Source organism: Salvelinus namaycush, chromosome 3 (genome assembly GCF_016432855.1).
Source record: "Salvelinus namaycush isolate Seneca chromosome 3, SaNama_1.0, whole genome shotgun sequence".
NCBI classification, from domain to species: Eukaryota; Metazoa; Chordata; class Actinopteri; order Salmoniformes; family Salmonidae; genus Salvelinus; species Salvelinus namaycush.
This window is the reverse complement of record NC_052309.1, coordinates 71,391,860-71,410,865: the sequence shown is the minus strand read 5'-3', so window position 1 is coordinate 71,410,865 and position 19,006 is coordinate 71,391,860. Positions and strand designations below refer to the sequence as shown.

The 19,006-nt window shown below is 41.7% G+C and overlaps 2 protein-coding genes across 4 annotated transcripts; one reads left to right on the top strand and one right to left on the bottom strand.

The window, feature by feature from the left end:
* Positions 1-2,530: 2,530 nt before the first annotated feature.
* Positions 2,531-10,942, bottom strand: LOC120044555 (E3 ubiquitin-protein ligase MGRN1-like). Of its 3 annotated transcripts, XM_038989215.1 has the most exons (16): positions 10,598-10,942; positions 10,204-10,322; positions 9,917-10,005; positions 8,055-8,201; positions 7,282-7,399; positions 7,115-7,181; positions 6,883-6,926; positions 6,693-6,740; positions 6,418-6,486; positions 6,011-6,170; positions 5,652-5,761; positions 5,246-5,460; positions 4,339-4,496; positions 4,055-4,165; positions 3,361-3,406; positions 2,998-3,115 (listed from the first exon to the last, which is right to left on the bottom strand). In XM_038989215.1, exons 1-15 carry the CDS (start codon positions 10,683-10,685, stop codon positions 3,366-3,368), a joined length of 1,584 nt encoding a protein of 527 aa, XP_038845143.1. In that variant the 5' UTR covers positions 10,686-10,942; the 3' UTR covers positions 2,998-3,115; positions 3,361-3,365. The 3 variants fall into 3 exon arrangements, with proteins under 3 accessions (XP_038845141.1, XP_038845142.1, XP_038845143.1); XM_038989213.1 differs by lacking the exon at positions 3,361-3,406 and having other exon boundaries at positions 2,531-3,115; XM_038989214.1 differs by lacking the exons at positions 3,361-3,406; positions 6,418-6,486 and having other exon boundaries at positions 2,531-3,115.
* Positions 10,943-11,069: 127 nt separating this feature from the next.
* LOC120036765 (UBA-like domain-containing protein 1) lies at positions 11,070-16,943 on the top strand. Its single transcript, XM_038983138.1, has 3 exons — positions 11,070-11,311; positions 11,658-11,717; positions 15,410-16,943. The coding sequence occupies exons 1-3, from the start codon at positions 11,204-11,206 to the stop codon at positions 15,704-15,706; spliced, it is 465 nt and encodes a 154-aa protein (XP_038839066.1). The 5' UTR covers positions 11,070-11,203; the 3' UTR covers positions 15,707-16,943.
* Positions 16,944-19,006: the final 2,063 nt, after the last annotated feature.

Genomic DNA, 19,006 nt, shown 5'->3' with positions numbered 1-19,006 from the left:
CATTGAAAATGCAAAGAAATGTCATACCTTTACAGCTCTGTATATCAGCCAATGGGAATAAAAACCTCCTAGACTACAGGCTCATACAGCTGTATATCCTGAAACAGTTTTATCACAAGAACACCAAAAATGCAACAAGCAGCAGCCATATGTGTTTAGTTGAAGGCACATAGATCTATATGTATGGTGCTACATCTACAGGGAAGTCAGACACTGCAAGTCATAGAACTTGAGCAAGGCAATGACTATGCCAGGATGACAAGCCACAATATAACTACAGAAATATGCCACATCTACAAATAACACAGTTTGTGCTATACAGTCAGCATAGCGTATTGGCTTGTTGCAGGCTCTATCTTTCTTTGTGTTCAGCTGTTAAGGTGTAAAGCTGGACTGTCACTAAAAATCTATCAGCTAAATTTGAGATACTGTGCATGTAGCTGTAACTACTAATCTCCTTATTTGAATCCCCAGATTTTCTTCTACAATACACAAATATACAATTTTGCAAATTAATCTACATAATTGTCTAGTACAGGTAAAATATATAAGACATCACATAATTCAGTATAAAAACGAACAAATGTAAATATTTACGTTGAAGACAACTTGAAATGAAATGCCTCAATTTGACTTGCTATGACATAGGAATTCACCATTTCACAAAGTAAAATAAATGAATCCTCAAAACCTTTAAAAATGACACCATTAAATTGTCATGTTTAATCATGTCAAATGTCCACCGAAATGTTTCAAGTTTGCTTTCCAAAACGTTTCATATCATACAAGCACCAAGAAATAAAATGTTAAAAAAGTTATTAGTTTAGATGAATACAACAGGAATGGTATTAATGCTCTCTAAAACAATTAGTGTCAAGCAGTAATTTGATTAGAGTAAACTGAAAGTGAGTGTGCTTCTAGTACCACCATATGATGGTAGTCATATTCAACCACTGGAATCATGCAATGTCCGCCACTGCACCACAACCCCATCCAGAATGGACAAACAATTGCACACTCCTAAATGTACAGTTGAAGTCAGAAGTTTACATACACTTAGGTTGGAGTCATTAAAACTCGTTTTTCAACCACTCCACAAATTTCTTGTTAATAAACTATAGGTTTTGGCAAGACGGTTAGGACATCTACTTTGTGCATGACACAAGTCATTTTTCCTACAATTGTTTACAGATTATTTCACTGTATCACAATTCCAGTGGCTCAGAAGTTTACATACACTAAGTTGACTGTGCCTTTAAACAGCTTGGAAAATTCCAGAAAATGATGTCATGGCTTTAGAAGCTTCCAATAGGCTAATTGACATAATTTGAGTCAATTGGAAGTGTACTTGTGGATGTATTTCAAGGCCTACCTCCAAACTCAGTGGCTCTTTGCTTGACATCATGGGAAAATCAAAAGAAATCAGCCAAGACCTCAGAAAAATAATTGTAGACCTCCACAAGTCTGGTTCATCCTTGGGAACAATTTCCAAACGCCTGAAGGTACCATGTTCATCTGTACAAACAATAGTACGCAAGAATAAACACCATGGGACCACGCAGCCGTCATACCGCTCAGGAAGGAGACGCGTTCTGTCTCCTAGAGATGAACATACTTTGGTGCGAAAAGTGCAAATCAATCCCAGAACAACAGCAAAAGACCTTGTGAAGATGCTGGAGGAAACAGCTACAAAAGTATCTATTTCCACAGTAAAACGAGTCCTATAATCGACATAACCTGAAAGGCCGTTCAGCAAGGAAGAAGCCACTGCCCCAAAACCGCCATAAAAAAAGCCAGACTACAGTTTGCAACTGCACATGGGGACAAAGATCATACTTTTTGGAGAAATGGCCATAATGACCATCGTTATGTTTGGAGGAAAAAGGGGGAGGCTTGCAAGCCAAAGAACACCATCCCAACCATGAAGCATGGGGTGACAGCATCATGTGTGGGGGTGCTTTGTTGCAAGAGGGACTGGTGCACTTCACAAAATAGATGGCATCATGAGGCTGGAAAATTATGTGGATATATTGAAGCAACATCTCAAGACATCAGTCAGACAGTTAAAGCTTGGTCGCAAATGGGTCTTCCAAATGGATAATGACCCCAAGCATACTTCCAAAGTCGTGGCAAAATGGCTTAAGGACAACAAAGACAAGGTATTGGAGTGGCCACCACAAAGCTCTGACCTCAATGCTATAGAAAATCTGTAGGCAGAACTGAAAAAGCGTGTGCGAGCAAGGATGCCAACAAACTGACTCAGTTACACCAGCTCTGTCAGGAGGAATGGGCCAAAATTCACCCAACTTATTGTGGGAAGCTTGTGGAAGGCTACCCAAAACGTTTGACACAAGTTAAACAATTTAAAGGCAATGCTACCAAATACTAATTGAGTGTATGTAAACTTCTGACCCACTGGGAATGTGATGAAAGAAATAAAAGCTGAAATAAATCATTCTCTCTACTATTATTCTGACATTTCACATTCTCAAAATAAAGTGGTGATCCTAACTGACCTAAAACAGGGAATTTTTACTAGGATTAAATGTCAGAAATTGTGAAAAAAATTGTTTAAATGTATTTGGCCAAGGTGTATGTAAACTTCCGACTTCAACTGTATGTAAAGCAATCTAATGAAGGACTTCTTGTTTTTTTAGTTAAGGTATAGTATGGTTTTAGTAAATCCTTGCAGTGACCACCACAACCAAATTTTGAATCAATGCCAGTTATGGCATGAATCGGTGACCAAAGTAGGAGAGTGGTCTTCTACAAGGCCCAAGGGGACTGGATCATGGGGGAGGGATGGGCTTGGGAGGAGACCATGGCTAAGTCCCAATGTTTCATCCTTCAGGCTAAATGTGCACTTTCACACTCCCCGTCATGGATTTAAAAGCATTGGATTGGTGTAATTATTGACTGGAGGGAGTTTCCACCATTGTTAAATCCATGCGAGAAAGTGAATTGGGACTCAGCCAGAGAGGGAGAACCGTTGGGCCCAGAGGTTAGGGGTCAAGTTGCTCATCCTCCATGTGAAGGCTGCTGGGGGGACACAGGAGGGGCTGGCTGGAGCAGTTGGTACTCTGACTCTTCAGGCTCTCTGTTGACTCTGATGACCCTGTGGACACAAGGAGCATGATCCAATTAAACAAGAGGATCTCTAACTCCGGTGAAATAAATCTAAACAGTTGCATACTTATCAATACAAACTTGCTGTCAATTTGCATGATAAACAGAGTTACAACCTGCAGCAGATTATTAACCAACTGTCCTGAATCTGACAGATTGCGAGGGATCGGTTTCTCTGAAGCAACGTGACAGAAAAACAGATAGGTGAAGACAGGACAGAGAAGTCCTACATACCACATTTATTCCTCCATACCAATAGAGCAGGCATCAGGACCTAGAGCTGGCCATAGCAAGGCCAGGTAAAGGGACAGGGCAGGGTGTAAGGAAACAGAGAAGAACAAACAGCACACAGGTTAGATGCAAAGCTGGGGGACTGAAAGCCAGGGAGAATAAAGAGAAAAAGAGTCAAATGGTGTTATACGTGCAATGAAAAATGTATGTTTACAATTGGTTTGAGCATTAAAGACATGCTCTGGTACTTTGGCAACTAGTAAGTATTTTTTTTAAACCTCCCGTTTCTGATGTGTTAATGTGTAGTTCATGCATAATCTATGAGCAGAACTAGCCAAGAAATCCCTGTTTTCTGGAAGCTGTGCAGTGCCATTTTCCCTCCATTGACCCCCACGTGGGCCAGCCTCCTAGCAATTAAAGTTTCAGCCAATGATCTTCAGCCTGCCAAGGGAGTGACAGCTAGGAACACGCACACAGTAGAGCGAGAGAGAGACATGGTGCACATATCTGTACATATGTGACATAGTACGCAATTTTCTGGGGCCACTTTTGGCTCTTGGGCGCTACTTTCAGAACTACTGGCTAAAGAATATACAAAAGAACCAGAGAATATCTTTAATATCCAGACAAACATACACAATCATGCACACGTGCACAGATATGCACGGGCCTGGGCCTTGTGTTATTATTAGCTTACCTGGCAGAGACAGGTCCCCTGGCGGGTCACTCTCTGTTTTGGTCAGGCTGCTGTGTTCACTGCTGTAGTCCTGAAGGATCTGTCTCTCTCCTCCAGAATGCAGCCTGTCCTCTGGACCACCCACGACAGGAGGGAGAGACAAGGTCACAACATGCAACAAGACCTAAATGTCCTTACACTGGTTTGCAATGGTAATTCAAGCCATTATTTGGAGGGGTCACCTACCCAAACTTGATGTAGACTGGACAGCTAACTACGTGCATTCAGAGCATGACAGAACTCACCATCATCTGGGGAGATGGACTCCGGTACATCCTCGGCTGCGGTGGCCTCGGTGGGAGCAGGGCTGCTGGAGAGCAGTGTGTGAGGCTGGGCGTCCGACATCTCAGACAGCTTCTCCTCATCCTCCTCCTGGATGGGTGATGAGGGCGACCTCAGGGTGCTGCGGGGGTCAAACACTTACAATGAGGTGACATTGATAAACAAAAAAACATTTACAACCGACGTGTAGCTTTATAATAAACAGACTGCACTCTGTACTGTTGTCCTAGTATTTTTTTTCTTCTGCAGGTTGGCAAGGCTCAGCAATGTCAACTGGATGGATTGCCAAGGACATGTCGTCTAATCAGTTTGTAGCACAGTGCTGGATACAGGAGAAGACCTCTAGCAGCAGCTCACCACAACATACGGACACTCTTTATTCTGACCCTGGGCCAGCTGTTACACAAACTGATGAGCAATCAATCCAGAGTCAAACCCAATGTCAACAAGCAAATCCATCCAGGGCAGTTAATCTGTCAGGGCTATTAACTCAATACTAAAACTAAATAATTCAAAATTGCATATGCTCCAAGTTAGAGACTGTTCAAATCAAATGTTAATGTAATGGTGTGAAAAATTACAGTAGCAGGCAGATGGACTGTAGAGAGCAGCACTGGGACACTTTAGCCCACTTCAGTTTCTCCCCCTTCTTCCTAAAGTGTGCACTGGTTCACCCTACCTCAAAAGATTTCAAAGCTTTGGATTGGTTTAAATATTCGCTGGAGGGAGGTTCCACCATCTTCCCTTACACCTGTCCATTCTTTTTAAATCCATGAGGGGGAGTGTAGTGTACACTTCAGGGAGATGGTCCATCTCAGATGGAGGAGAAAGTGAACTGGGCTTGTTACTACCCTTGTGTCCCAGGATTACCTGTCAGGTGACTTGCTGACTTTGCCCTTCTGCAGGCCCCCGTCACCGGAGTGTTCTGGGGAGCCCAGCGGACGGCCCTCCCCGACCAGGCTCCCAGAGAAGTTAATATCATCATAGAGGGGGGCGGGGGGGATGGAGGGGGACACAGAGTGCAGGCCGTTCAGGGCCTCCAGCAGAGAGATGGGCTCAAAGCCTGGGGGAACCGAGTCCGAGCTCTGGAGAGACGCACACACAGAAAGACTGCTCATATCTTCACTAGTCATTCACAGTCATTTATTAAAGGCTTTGTAATTGCATAGTGATGGAATTGAGTTTTGTTAAATACAAGTTGAATAAGGAACAATCCTTGACACCAATGATGTCATGTGTGTATTAACAACAAATGCCTGGGTCGTGTGCGCCGTACCGAGTGCTCATCATGGTCCATGGTCTGAGCCAGTACAGGGCTGAAAGAGACAGGGGACAGCGGCCCAGGCTTCTTCCTCACAGCTCTGATCTGCAGCAAGGCTCGGAAGGCTGGGGAGAGAAAGAGACCAAACACTGGTTACACTACACACTGTCAAATGTGACTGCATCGTCACTAAAATGTCAACTTCACAGCATTTTCCTTAAATCAGCTCAGTCCCCACAGGGCATTCATCTCTACGTCTATTAGGTGTCTCTCTCGCTGAGCTCTGAGACATGGCAGCCTGGCAGGTCTATTTCCTATTAGCTAAGGCATCCCAGTTGGAAGCCTATCTGAAACAAACTAGCGTCGCTCCTTACGCAGTCTGCAGATAGGACAGTTGTTGGCCTGGTAACGCAGGGTGTCAGCACAGGAGTTGCAGAGACACAGGTGTCTGCAGGGCAGGATGATGGTGTCTCGGAGGTCTGACAGACAAACAACACACTCATTGCTGTTGTCACTGTTCTCATCCTCCGACGGCTGCAGAGAACCAAAAAACATTTGTTTGAGTGATGAACATGTACAAAGAAATAGACTAACCAACGGTCTGAAAACCTACAGCATAATGAGCCACATTTCTGGTTTACATTTCTGAAAGATCCAGGTGTGGTTACACCTCTATAATGTGAAAATGTGCTGCTTTCCAACAGCCTTTGTAAATTCATGTTAAATAAATCTACTGTATGCATCTACAAAAAGTGTTCCAGGTGAGTTCTAGAATAACAACCTTGGTCTCTTGGTTGTTTTTGTTTTCAATTCCATAGATCTCCTGCAGCAGGTAGCTCACACGATCCACCTATAACAACACGTGGCCAAGGACAGAGAATGATGGGAGGAACACATTGTAGCCTTATGTCCCATAGGAGATAAACAAGAAGTAAGCACACATGCTAACAAATGTACGTGTTGTAAATGAACATGTTTTTGTTATTCGGGCATTTTGTATTTTGAATAATCTACTAATATAATAGAGACGACATGGATTAACTTGTGTTAACTTACAATTTGCTTCTGCTTCAGAGGCTTGACGGAGAAACTGCCATCCACATGCTTGAAAGGAAGAAATTGTGTTTACTTCACATATTTCATAATGTGTGAAAACAGAACTTCATGACATCAGACGCGGGATGCAAATTTGAGTCAAAATCAAACACTGTCCTCTTCTACTGAATCATCACAATGAGTTACTTACTCTCTCAAAGGCTGCCAGCAGCACATGTGCATGTCCCAAGCAATCTGGAAAAGGACAAACACTAATTCATAAGGGATTACTGTACTCTGTGCATACAGAATGTCTAATCTAGCACCTGCTATTGTGGTACAGCGGAGAGACAGTTGCCAACTAAGTTCGTTATTAGGTCAGCCTTGAAATATATATGGAGCGAAGAACATTAACATCAGCGTCAACCGTTTGGACCACCTACCATCCCCTTCATCCACCACAGCTTGGATCACCATGGGGAAAACACCCCGGTCCAGCTCAAAGTTCAGCTGTAAAGATAAAATAAATGGTGACAACAGATGAGTTTATCAACGGTCAGCTGGTGACATCACTCCACAGGATTGAGTGCTGCTGCCCAGATATACTCACATCCTCCTCCTTCCAGTCGGTGAAATCGATTTTGAAAGAAGGCAGGGAGAAATGTTGGCTCACACCCCTCTTATAGTGTACAGTCTCAGAAACCAGGGCTGGGCCCTTTGGGTTGTACCTACACAGAACAGAAACAGTGATGTCAATATCTTATCAATACAAAACTATCAAAGTTAATTTAGTACACTGGAAATATAAGATGTTCTTTTTCAGATCTCTTGTTGAAAGCTCTTTCTTCGATCACAAATAATGAAAAACAGCATTAGGCCTAACTAAAATCAATTCCTGAAATGTCCCTCTTAAATTTGTCAATGGAAAATCTCAATAAAAAACATGCAAAATAAGCAGAATAACACATCCATCCACTCACATAATGACCTCAGCATAAACTATTATATTAATTCCCTCTTCATATGACATCCGTATCCATGGAAACAGGTGGTTGCTAAGGACCCATTGTATATCTCCCAGTCTGCTTTTTGGAGACTGGCGTGCTATGCTGTACATTGGCCATATTGGCCACTATCATAAGATGTGTCTTTAAAGTGAATAAATCAATTTCACTGCACATCTTCAGAAACGGATAAAAGGCATGGATTTCATTTCAAATGAGAAATGTAAAATGCTGGATTGTATTTAGTTAGATATTTGGGAGCAAGAGACAGTGGAAGAAAATATGTATTTCTAATTAGTGAATGACTTAAATAGCATATTGATGCTAAGCATAGTCTATCATGTAAATGAAAAGGTTTCTGAATCAGACTCTTACATACATTGCCATCCCATTGGTGAATTCCTCAAAAGCTTGGCAATACAGGGTGATAGCCACACGAGCATCAGCGTCAAATGTGAACTCCACACCATACAGAACCTTTGGCTTCCCTCCTTCCTCTACTGGAGCATCAGTGTCATCTTTGTACCTAGTAGTCAAGCAGATAAACAAAACAATGTTAAGCTAGCTTTTTCAAGTGGCCAATTTCAAAATGACATAACTTTGAAACTGAAGCTATGATTAAGTTAACAACAACAACAACAACAAAAAATCGCTCATGCACCACACTTATGAAAGCATGTCAATATCAAACGAAACGTAAGCCTAAACAAGTACAGTGAATAGATGTTAACTTGTTATGGATAGGGGGCAGCAATTTCACGTTTGGATGAAAAGCGTGCCCAGAGTAAACTGCCAGCTACTCAGTCCAAGTTGCTAATATATGCATATTATTAGTAAATTTGGATAGAAAACACTCTGAAGTTTCTAAAACTGTTTGAATGATGTCTGTGAGTATAACAGAACTCATATGGCAGGCAAAAACCTGAGAAAAAATCCAACCAGGAAGTGGGAAATCGGAGTTTGGTCGTTTTTCAACTCCTTCCGTATTGAAGATAAAGTGGGATATGGGTCATGTTGCACTTCCTAAGGCTTCCACTAGATGTCAACAGTCTATAGAACCTTGTCTGATGCTTCTACTGTGAAGTGGGGCCGAGTGAGGCGATTGAGTCAGAGGTCTGACAGAGAGCCACGAGCTGACCATGCGCGTTCACGTGAGAGTTAGCTTGAGTTCCATTGCATTTCTACAGACAATGGAATTCTCTGGTTGGAACATTATTGAAGATTTATGATAAAAACATCCTAACATCCTGTTTCTACGGACTGTAACGGAACTTTTGACTTTTCGTCTGCTCGTGCGTCATGAATTTGGATTTGTGAACTCAAGGCGCGAACAAAAAGGAGCTATTTGGACATAAATTATGAACTTTATCGAACAAATCAAACATTTATTGTGGAACTGGGATTCCTGGGAGTGCATTCTGATGAAGATCATCAAAGGTAAGTGAATATTTATGCTATTTCCGACTTCTGTTGACTACACATGGCGGATATCTGTTTGGCTTGTTTTGGTCTCTGAGCGCTGTACTCAGATTATTGCATGGGGTGCTTTTTCCGTAAAGTTTTTTTGAAATCTGACACAGCGGTTGCATTAAGGAGAAGTATATCTTTAAATCTGTGAATAACACTTGTATCTTTTATTAATGTTTATTATGAGTATTTCTGTGATTTGATGTGGCTCTGTGCAAATTCACGGGATGTTTTGGAGGCAAAGCCAAATGTAAACTGAGGTTTTTGGATATAAATATTAACTTGATCGAACAAAACATACATGTATTGTGTAACATGTTGTCCCGGGAGTGTCATCTGATGAAGAATATCAAAGGTTAGTGATTCATTTTATCAATATTTCTGCTTTTTGTGACTCCTCTCTTTGTTTGGAAAATCGCTGTATGCTTTCTGTGACTAGTTGCTGACCTAACATAATGATATGTTCTGCTTTCACCGAAAAGCTTTTTTGAAATCGGACACTGTGGTTGGATTAACGAGAATTTTATCTTTAAAATGGTGTCTAATACTTGTATGTTTGAGAAAATTGATTCATGAGATTTCTGTTGATTTAATTTGGCGCCCTGCAATTTCATTGGCTGTTGGCGAACCAGTCCTAGACAGGTTAAGCTAAGCTCAATCAGCCAGGATTCTTGACCCTGAATCACTTGAAAATGAAAACCACTAAGAAAAATAAATGAGGAAAGGTTAGTCTGAAGACTACTTGCTGTAGAATATGATGGTGTTTTTCCTCACCTGACCAAGCGCAGGGAGTCCTTTCTGATATTGACCAGACTTCTCAGGGTCTTCACAGGCTCATGGGGTGCCGGGGTCACGTACGGAAACTAAGCAAAGGTGAGACACGACAACTAGATGCTTTAGCCTAATCAATAGCCTGGGGGATGTGAATCAAGGACTACTCCTGAACTTCCACTTCAACTAATATACTGTACATGTTACTTATCTGTCAGCAGCTTGCAAGATGAAAAACTTAACATAGCTAAGAACCTTTGCCATCGTATAGCGAACTTGTTTGTCCTTACTTGTACAGGCCTATTTCCAAGGAAGTTCAGATCCATGTTTTCTCCAAATAGGTAACCCTCTGGATGGGGGGTGTCAAATTTCTCCCCTCCCATGAAAAAATGGCTGGCAAAGTAATTCCCTTAAAAGAAAATAGAAGTATGTGACTGGATTAGAACCAGGATAAAATCAGGATGGAAGGCCTATCTTTAATCAGGACAAGATCAGGGCACCGATGCACAACTCTGCCCCATCAAATAAACATCTCACCACGACTGAATATCATACAATTAACCATTAATAGCGTTCACATGTAACGTTATGCCTATAATGTTGGGAGCTGATGATATCAGTTTAGCTAACGTTAGCTATAGCTCGAGTTTTAGCGTTTCAATCCAAATTAATAGCTATATTTACCCGATTTCGGTGGAAATCTGTATGCAGAATTCGCCTGGATATCAATATCCTCAACGCCAGCGATTCTCCGGCTAAGAATCGACCCCATCTTTCCTTGTTGTTGCTAGCTAGCTAATTAGCTACAGAATTAGCTAACTACTAACGTTACTAGCCCCTACGCTAGTGTATTTATCGTCCAAGGGACCGTTTTGTAACAAGTTTTAGACTTTCTTCGGTATTACACAGCCACTTATATATCCAATTGTGTACCTGTCAAGAATAACGATAGAACCAAGGATAACTGGATGTCCGCTAAAGAAAATAAACACAAGTTTCAAGCCAAAAAGCCTTCTGATGTGTGATACATCAAACTACATGGTGTTAGGGACTTGTAGTTCTTTCTGTCACCGACCTACTGATCGCCACTCCCCATCGCTCTGATTTGCGTTCTCGTGCTGCCGATCAAAGGACATTGAACATAGTTCATACAGTAAATATTTGGGTTTTCATTGCGGACTGTGCTGTCTCCATGGTCGATGAGAGGAAAGGCTAGTGCAAGGGAGAATAACCCCAAGGACTGAGCACCAACCCAAGGGAAAAGGTTTAGAATAGTCCGCTTCTGCAAATATGGATGATCTAAAGCACCAAGTTATGATAAATCAGTTCGTCCTGACTGCTGGATGCGCGGCAGACCAAGCGAAACAGCTTCTACAAGCGGCACATTGGCAGTTCGAGGTATGGGAACCTTTTCTTGACAATGGTCTGAGTTTGGTGCATGGAAGATAGATCAGTTACAGAGATTAGTCTGTGTCTGTTTCTCGGAGTCATTAATTAAATACATCTAATTAATACAGTAATGCCAATAAATTGTAAAATAATCTGGTTATCTTTACAACACCCCAGTAGGGTAATGCTATTATGCAATGAAAATGTAGCTAACTATGGTATTCAGCAGCCTAATGGCACAATGTAACATTTTCACAGGAGATAGTATAATATCGACTTAGGTTGTATCTGTCTGCAATAGGCTAATGCACACTGGACTGGTGCTTACTGACACATATATTTTATTTTTCAATAGACTGCATTAAGTGCCTTTTTTCAAGAAACCAATATTCCATACAGTCACCATCATCAAATGGTAAGTATAGAAAACCTACAGTATTATTGATAACAATGAATGATTGATGTATTATTATTATTATTACATTGTGATGATGAGGATGATTATTGCAACATCTATGATTATATTTATATTCATGCACTTCTCGTCCGTGTTCGCCATGTTGCACCGAAACACAAGCCTGACAAAAATAAACACACATTGGCCACGTTGTTCATAGTGCCTTGTCATGTACTGTAGCATATTACTTACTGTGTTATTTCACATGAACGGTGACATGATAGGCTGCTATGTTTCTAATACTCATAGTCGTCAAATGAAGTCATGTGAGTTATGATTGATCTGTACTGCTACTATTCTTTTTCTTGAATTGAAGCCTTGACAATGTGTCTTGTGGGGGAGGATGGTTCCAGCAAAAGTGAACATTGTTTTAGTAATTTAAAAAAAAGGTTATAAAATAAAATGATTTAAGTGCTACAGCACTTATGATACTGTACATACTATACAAAACATACATACACTGTCTTTTAATTCAAAATTATTACTGAAACTTAATGGCAGTGTTAAAATCTTGACACATGTATAACAGGACATTAGCACAGTTTAATCTAGACCATTTGTCATATAGATTGTCCATTTGGCCTATAGATTTCCTCCTTTCGAAACAACATCTGGCTTCATGAGCAATAAAATATCAGCTTATTTGGGTCTAGAACCTTACCTCTCATAACCTACCACTGGCTCTGCCATTTCCCAGTGATCTCATTCTGCTTCTATTTTCATTTTCAAACTGATGAAAATAAACAGGATGTGGGCAGACATTAGATGAGATAAGAAGCAGTGACATTGGCAATACATCTGGCGTGGTCTGTTTACATTAGGGGGTTGGCTGTCAGGCGTGGCATAAGGTTAAGTTGAGCCCCTTTCATTGACAATTGGTTGACAGGTTAACTACGGTGCAGTATGTGCTCACTGTGTCCTTAAACAGACCAGTGCAGAAAGGCCAAGCGTAGGAGAGGCCCAATGCACATGTAACATGATGTGGAGACATTTCAAGCTGGGGAGTGAGGTTACGAAACTAACTCTGTTACACCCAAGGCTATTAAAAGTAATGTTTTTGAAAGTGCTGTAGGTTATTGTTGCTGTTGTCAGTAAGAGTTGTATTGCTATGAAGATCACTCTGACTTTGGTTTAAAATGACACTTCTGTCACTTGAACAAGTTGACATGACAAAGCAGCATCTGTATATTAATCTATCCCTGGCTGTATAATAACAACAAGGGACTGTGTTGGGTTAATTATTGACTCACTCTGTGGTTGCTCATTGACCTGTTTGTGTTGGAGGTTGGTGAGATTGATTTGTTGATACAGGACACAGTAATGTAAGCTGTGTATCACGTGACGCGTGCTGTTTGAATTTCCTTTCTTTCGTCTCGTTGGACAGTTGACCACATACATGGAGGCAGACAATGTGTAGGGTGACTGTGAGTTAGTGAAACGGCTCTGAAACAGGTGCAGCCTCGCTAAAGACAGATTACCCATGATGCCCTCAACAATTGTATCTTGTAGATCACACAATGGAGGTCAGTGTTGAAACTCAAGGTGCTTGTGGGATGTTACATCCACAGATGATTACGTCCCTCATGATTGAAATGTACATAGGGGTTTTAACTACAGCAGGCTAATAAGGCATAGGCTGGTGGCAATATTGTAGACGTGTGGCGTATCACAATGTCCCAGTCAATGTTTAGGATGCCAGGAGGTCTGTGGCAGTCATGAATCGAGTCAGTTAAAGAGTCTTCATAACATCGTCCAAAAGAAACAGCTTTTGTAAACTGTATTACTACCCTTGTTATTACTATTTGGGATGCTATTAGACGTTTAGTGTCTACATTTAGATGTGCTCTGATGCGGGATATCATTTTGAAAGGAGAATGTGTCTGTTTACAAGCCCTTTGAACAATGACAGAGTAGACTGCCTGTTGTACAATAGCACATTGTGTTTAATATGGACAATGCTTGTTGGCAGGATGCAGGGCTTTAGTACAGGGTACAGTTTGCCATTGTTTATTCTGAGGCACAAATATGGCAAACTGACAATAAACAATAGGAAAAGGGATGAGAAAGACCACACTCTCTAAAACAAGCTCTCATGTACTGTTTCCCTGGCTGCAGCTGCTATTACAGGATCCATCCCTATCAAACAGGACTGTTTCTATAGCAACTTTGCAGCTCCAGATGAGAAAATGCACGGTCGGTCTCCTGTGTGTTTATGTGTACAGAGCCAGCTGATCTGACTGAGCAGCTGCCACACACTGAGGCCCACACCCTGTGTCCACATAGCCAACCCCTTCAACACCCTTCTCCCTATCCCTATGCCTGTGTGGAAACTCCCACACAGGCCAGGCTGTCTTGTTATTGTGATCAAATAACGGAAGGCCTTTGTATTATACGTGTTTTTCAGCTGTACAGTTTTAACCGTTTTGTAAACCGATACAGTACAAAAAAAAAGTTCAAAATCATATCTTAGGTCATGGTTTTGTTGCCTCCATGTGTGTCAATTGACAGGAAGTCTGTTATGATCACTTAAAATTTATTGCTGCAATTTATTGCAGTGTTATTGACTGAAGCAAATGTAGGCTACCAGTGATCTGCAAAATGCTAAATGACATTTCTGAAGCAGCCAGCCTTATGCTAGTATGGCTGCTGCTGACCTGTTTTTTGTACAAAGACATGCTTGTCTTGAACTGAGCAATGCACACACTAGCTTCACTGTGCATCATAAATGATTACGTTGAATAAAGGCATGTCTCGTTCCTATTGAAGCAGGTCAACGCTAATGCCTGTGGGAAATCCAATGTTCGTTCATTCATTCACTCATTCATTCTTACTGCACCATAGAAACCTTAGAAATCCATGTGGGTGGGATACTCCACTAATGTTCTTATCAAGTAATAAGGATTTCTTTATTAGCCTGTGGTGATCTTTTTCTTCTTGTACATATTTCAGCTCTCATTAACAAAATGTAGTTAAATTGTCTGACAATCCTCCTAAAGAAATATGTTTACCGCAGTCCAAACTTATTCTGAAGGCAAGCATGTGCCTTGGAGGGAGGGTATCTGTTTCCTCTAGTTCCACTACAAATCACATGACTGTTTGAGATATTGCATAATCTATTATGTGGTGGATATCCTGTCCACACAATGAGAAAACAGACAGTCTGGAAGCCTTCAGATGTTTGGGGTGAATCCTAACACTGGTTGCTTTGACCTTTCATGTCCTAGAAGGTACGATTCCTTTGGACCCTCTTAGGTTCTTACGCATGGGATGGTGTTTGTTTTGGCTGACTAGTCCAGTGTTTGGCAGTCACGGAGCAGTCTCCTGAGGCCTGCTCTCTGTAGTGTCAGCTGAGAGGGCAGACTCAGGGCAGGATGTAGAATTTGGTGGAAAGACAAAGGGTCAGTCTGAGGAAGTTAGGCTTCGAAGGGAAAATATTTTTCCTTTTTCGCTTCCACAACTATTATGATGTAGGCACTTCTAAGGACCAGTTGAGGGAGGACATAAGTGTCAAGATGGTAAATCAAACCAAGCATGTCAATTAGAACTGGAGACAATGCGCCAGTAATTACAAAAGTCAGTAGTGAAATATGCAATCAGAAATGCTTACAGATCGATGTTCTCTTAGTAATGGTTCTCTCCTTTCTCCACAGATGCACACTCCAGCCAACACACCAGCAACACCTCCCAACTTCCCAGATGCCCTGGCCATGTTCTCCCGCCTCAAGGCCTCAGAGAGCTTCAACGGCAGCAGTCCCATAGCCTCCATGGCGACCTCTCCTCCTCAGGTCAACTGGGCCATGGGCCCTTCTGCTCCAGGTCAGACCCAGCAGGGCCTGTGGACTTCTGGGCAGCTGCCCTCTCAGGTGCCTCCCCCTGGGTGGCCCCAAGCCGTCACTCAGCAGGACTCCAGTGAACAGGCCAGCGTCACCATGGAGGCAGAGAGATGAGAGCACTGCAGGGGCCTCGCGATAACAAGAGGAACCAATATCGGGCAGTCCTCTTTGACAAAATGAGAAATGAATTGGCTGCAAGGGAAAGCAGAAAACCAAGCGATGTTGTGGACATGCACTGAGGACAGAAAGGAGGAATTATGAGCATACAGCTGATGAACATTCACATGACCCCACATTGTAAAATCTGCAGACAATTTTAGTTAGGCATATGTTTAATTTTTTTTCATTGATCTGAAACCAGAGACAAAGATGGACTTGTATGACTAGTGCCGAAGACGGATCTTCTTGTTGTACACACCGATGTGTATGACAGTGTCATCATCTTTCCTTTGTCTTTCTGGAGTGGTGTCAATGGACTGGATGCCTTATATACTGGGGGTGCACTGCATAAATAACATCATTCTTCTTTATTTTTTAACCAGTGTAAGTGTGTGAATATCATGTGTTCTACTATTCTAATGTGCTTAGAAACCAACTTGGATCTGCTTTTTCAAACATTGGGTAATGACATTGACTGTCCCACTCACACAATCAAGGAACACCAGCTATCCAACTATGTTTAATAAGCAACTTTACAAACTGCTCCTCTTTATATACAGTGTTTCTGTCTGCGTTGAATGCTAAAGGATGTTATACTTCAATCGTGGTTCAGTGTTTTTTGTATGATTTTGTTTTCAGCCACTAGTGTTCAGAGGAAAAGTGAGATAAATGTTTCTGTCAGAGTGAGACATCTTGCTTGATATTCCAGCTGTGCACCATCTCTAAGTAGCAGACAGATAGTTTTTGATACAGCGTTGTCGTTGCTTAAGATGGAAATCAGCATATTAGGGGAAAATAATAAAGAGGGAAAATATATTTGAAAAAATATAGGATTTAAAAAAGAAAAATAATAAGAAAAAAACAGCATATCTGGTGATGCTGTCTCAGGAACTCTCGGCTCAAAAATGTTTCATCTAGGCACCTGATCATCTTTTTTATTTTGTACAATGGAATGAATATTGCAATTGAAAGGAACTGATAAATTCAGGGAAGGCCCCATCCAAACGTTTTCTATTCTACGATCTGTTAATCTGATAATCACACTAGTTTTGCTTTGCACATCGGTTAATCTGAACACGCCTGTTCCTCGACGTTTTCCATGAGACAGCTACCACAACAATTTTGTGGATTACCAGACAATTAACTTAATTATTTTGTGTTTCTGAATAAATATTGTATGTATTACACTGCATTAGATCTTGAAGTCTGACTATGTATCAAATGGACATGGGACTCTAATGGAACTATAACCCACAACATCCTGTGCTCTTTTAGTATTTTCCAGATGGCAGTTTATTTCTCAGCGGATGTTAAATCCAGTGAGTTGGTATGACGCAATCTTCAGTCACACACATCACATCAAGGAGAGATACACTGTTTAAAAACCAGGGGAAATGTGAAATGGTCTAAACAGATGAATGTTTGGCCTTCTCTCTCCATCCTTGGATTGATGAAAAACCTCAGAGCAGACTGAGGAGGAGATGTTGAGTCAGAGACTGTTTATCCCACACTACAAGGACAGGGACAAGCCGAGACCAAACAGTGCTATGTTATGGCCACTTCCTTGTCTATGTGGTACAGATTTGTTTTTGTATGACAAACCTTTTCACCCCACTGTACTTTTCCCCCATCTGCTTAGGAAATCAGCTCTCCCCATTTGATAGACTTTGTCTTCGTTCATGTTATCCCCTGTGTATGCTATTCAACTTCTCTCTATTTTGACTTGAGTGTTTTTGTATCCTTGCAAAATCTCCACTTAACTCTTGAAGATCGTCATCAGTTCTGTGAGTGTGGTTAAATGTTCCAACAGTCATAACACATAGCGACATGGATTCAAACATTAACCAGAGCCTAGTTGGACTGTGCACCTATCAACCTCAAACAATTATTGTTCTTCTGCTCACATGGTGAACCTCCCTGTATTCTGTAGCTGGACAGGCCTTAGTCTGATACATTGTATAATGTCATGCTGACATCAGACTGATCGATCTGATCTGTCTGTCTGTACTGAGTTGACAATGAAAGGTGAGTGGCCCCCGAGCAGTCCACCCATCCTCATAACTCCTCAAAACTCATGGGATTGGTGAGTTGTGTTGGTGTTTGTTTACACTGTAAAACTGTAAGCAGGCTAGCACAATATTTCTTCAAGTACTGTAAGCACAAGCTAGTTTGAGCCAAACTAAGACATGATGGTTTGGGTATACATACTGGAGATTTACTTTTAGCCTGAAATAGAATAGAGGAAATGATGAGAGCATGCGCCAGGGGAGATCAGCAATGTGACTTGCTTTTGCCCCAAAATGTGGAGAACACTCAGGCATTCAAACATAAACAACGGCTTCTCTCATAATGCAGAACCCCCTCCTGTTCTTTCTTTCTTTCTCTCCCTCTTTTTCTATTTCTACCCCACCCTCTCTCTATCTCTCGGTCACCCCACATAACCAGCAGTAATGAGAGGTGGGTTGTGTGTCTCTTCTGACTATGACTATCCTTGTTTCACCTCCACTTCCCTGGCAGCAGCAGTGCATAAAAAACTTTTGAGTCTCCTTTAGACCCATCCTGCTGGACCCAGTCCCCCTCCCTATCCCCGTCACCTCGCTGGCTGTGTGTGTTTCTGTGTTTGCAGGGCGTGACATGAATACCAGGCAGCTGCCAGGTTGGCCATGGATGATAGTGGAGCTGCCAGGAACACAAGACGAGATGGAGGAGCAGAGCTACATGGCTGAAATTCCTACAATACACTGCCCCACTCTCTGCTACTCCGTACTGCTCATATTCCAACCCACCACATCCATGACCATTAGGCTGACTTCATAGTTCTTTACATGGATTTCATGCAATGTTTATGAAGCTTATGCATTGTAGGTGTGTTCAAGACATAACATAATATAAGTGCTCCAGCTATTGTACTGATGGGAAATGGTTCAAATATACAGAAATTACACACTCCATCTCCAGAACATTGTGGGTTAGCCTATACAATAACAAGATAGCTATTGTTTATGTCAGGGTCATTGTTTGGATAGACTGTCACAGTATGCAATCTCAGATAAGACATGTTTCTGGACAACTTGTGAGAAGCTGACGTGATTGCTGAGATAAAAACCTACTCGAGAGTAAGCCTGGAGTGAACCCTCAAAAGCAGGAAGTGGGTGAAAGGTGATGGGGACAAAGTGGACACAGCAGCACATGATAGAAGAAAGGGAGAGGGAGCTAGAGATTACAGCAACGAGGAGGAAGAAAAGAGCTATGTTT

Excerpts from the sequence above, each read along its gene's own strand:
- LOC120044555 (XM_038989213.1), bottom strand. The coding sequence starts at position 10,685 with ATGGGGTCGATTCTTAGCCGGAGAATCGCTGGCGTTGAGGATATTGAT. Across the intron at positions 8,202-9,916 it reads GACTCCCTGCGCTTGGTCAG|GTACAAAGATGACACTGATG; the intron begins GTGAGGAAAAAC and ends CTTGACTACTAG. Across the intron at positions 6,171-6,417 it reads AAAACAACCAAGAGACCAAG|CCGTCGGAGGATGAGAACAG; the intron begins GTTGTTATTCTA and ends GGTTCTCTGCAG.
- LOC120036765 (XM_038983138.1), top strand. The coding sequence starts at position 11,204 with ATGGATGATCTAAAGCACCAAGTTATGATAAATCAGTTCGTCCTGACT. Across the intron at positions 11,312-11,657 it reads CGGCACATTGGCAGTTCGAG|ACTGCATTAAGTGCCTTTTT; the intron begins GTATGGGAACCT and ends ATTTTTCAATAG. Across the intron at positions 11,718-15,409 it reads ACAGTCACCATCATCAAATG|ATGCACACTCCAGCCAACAC; the intron begins GTAAGTATAGAA and ends CTTTCTCCACAG.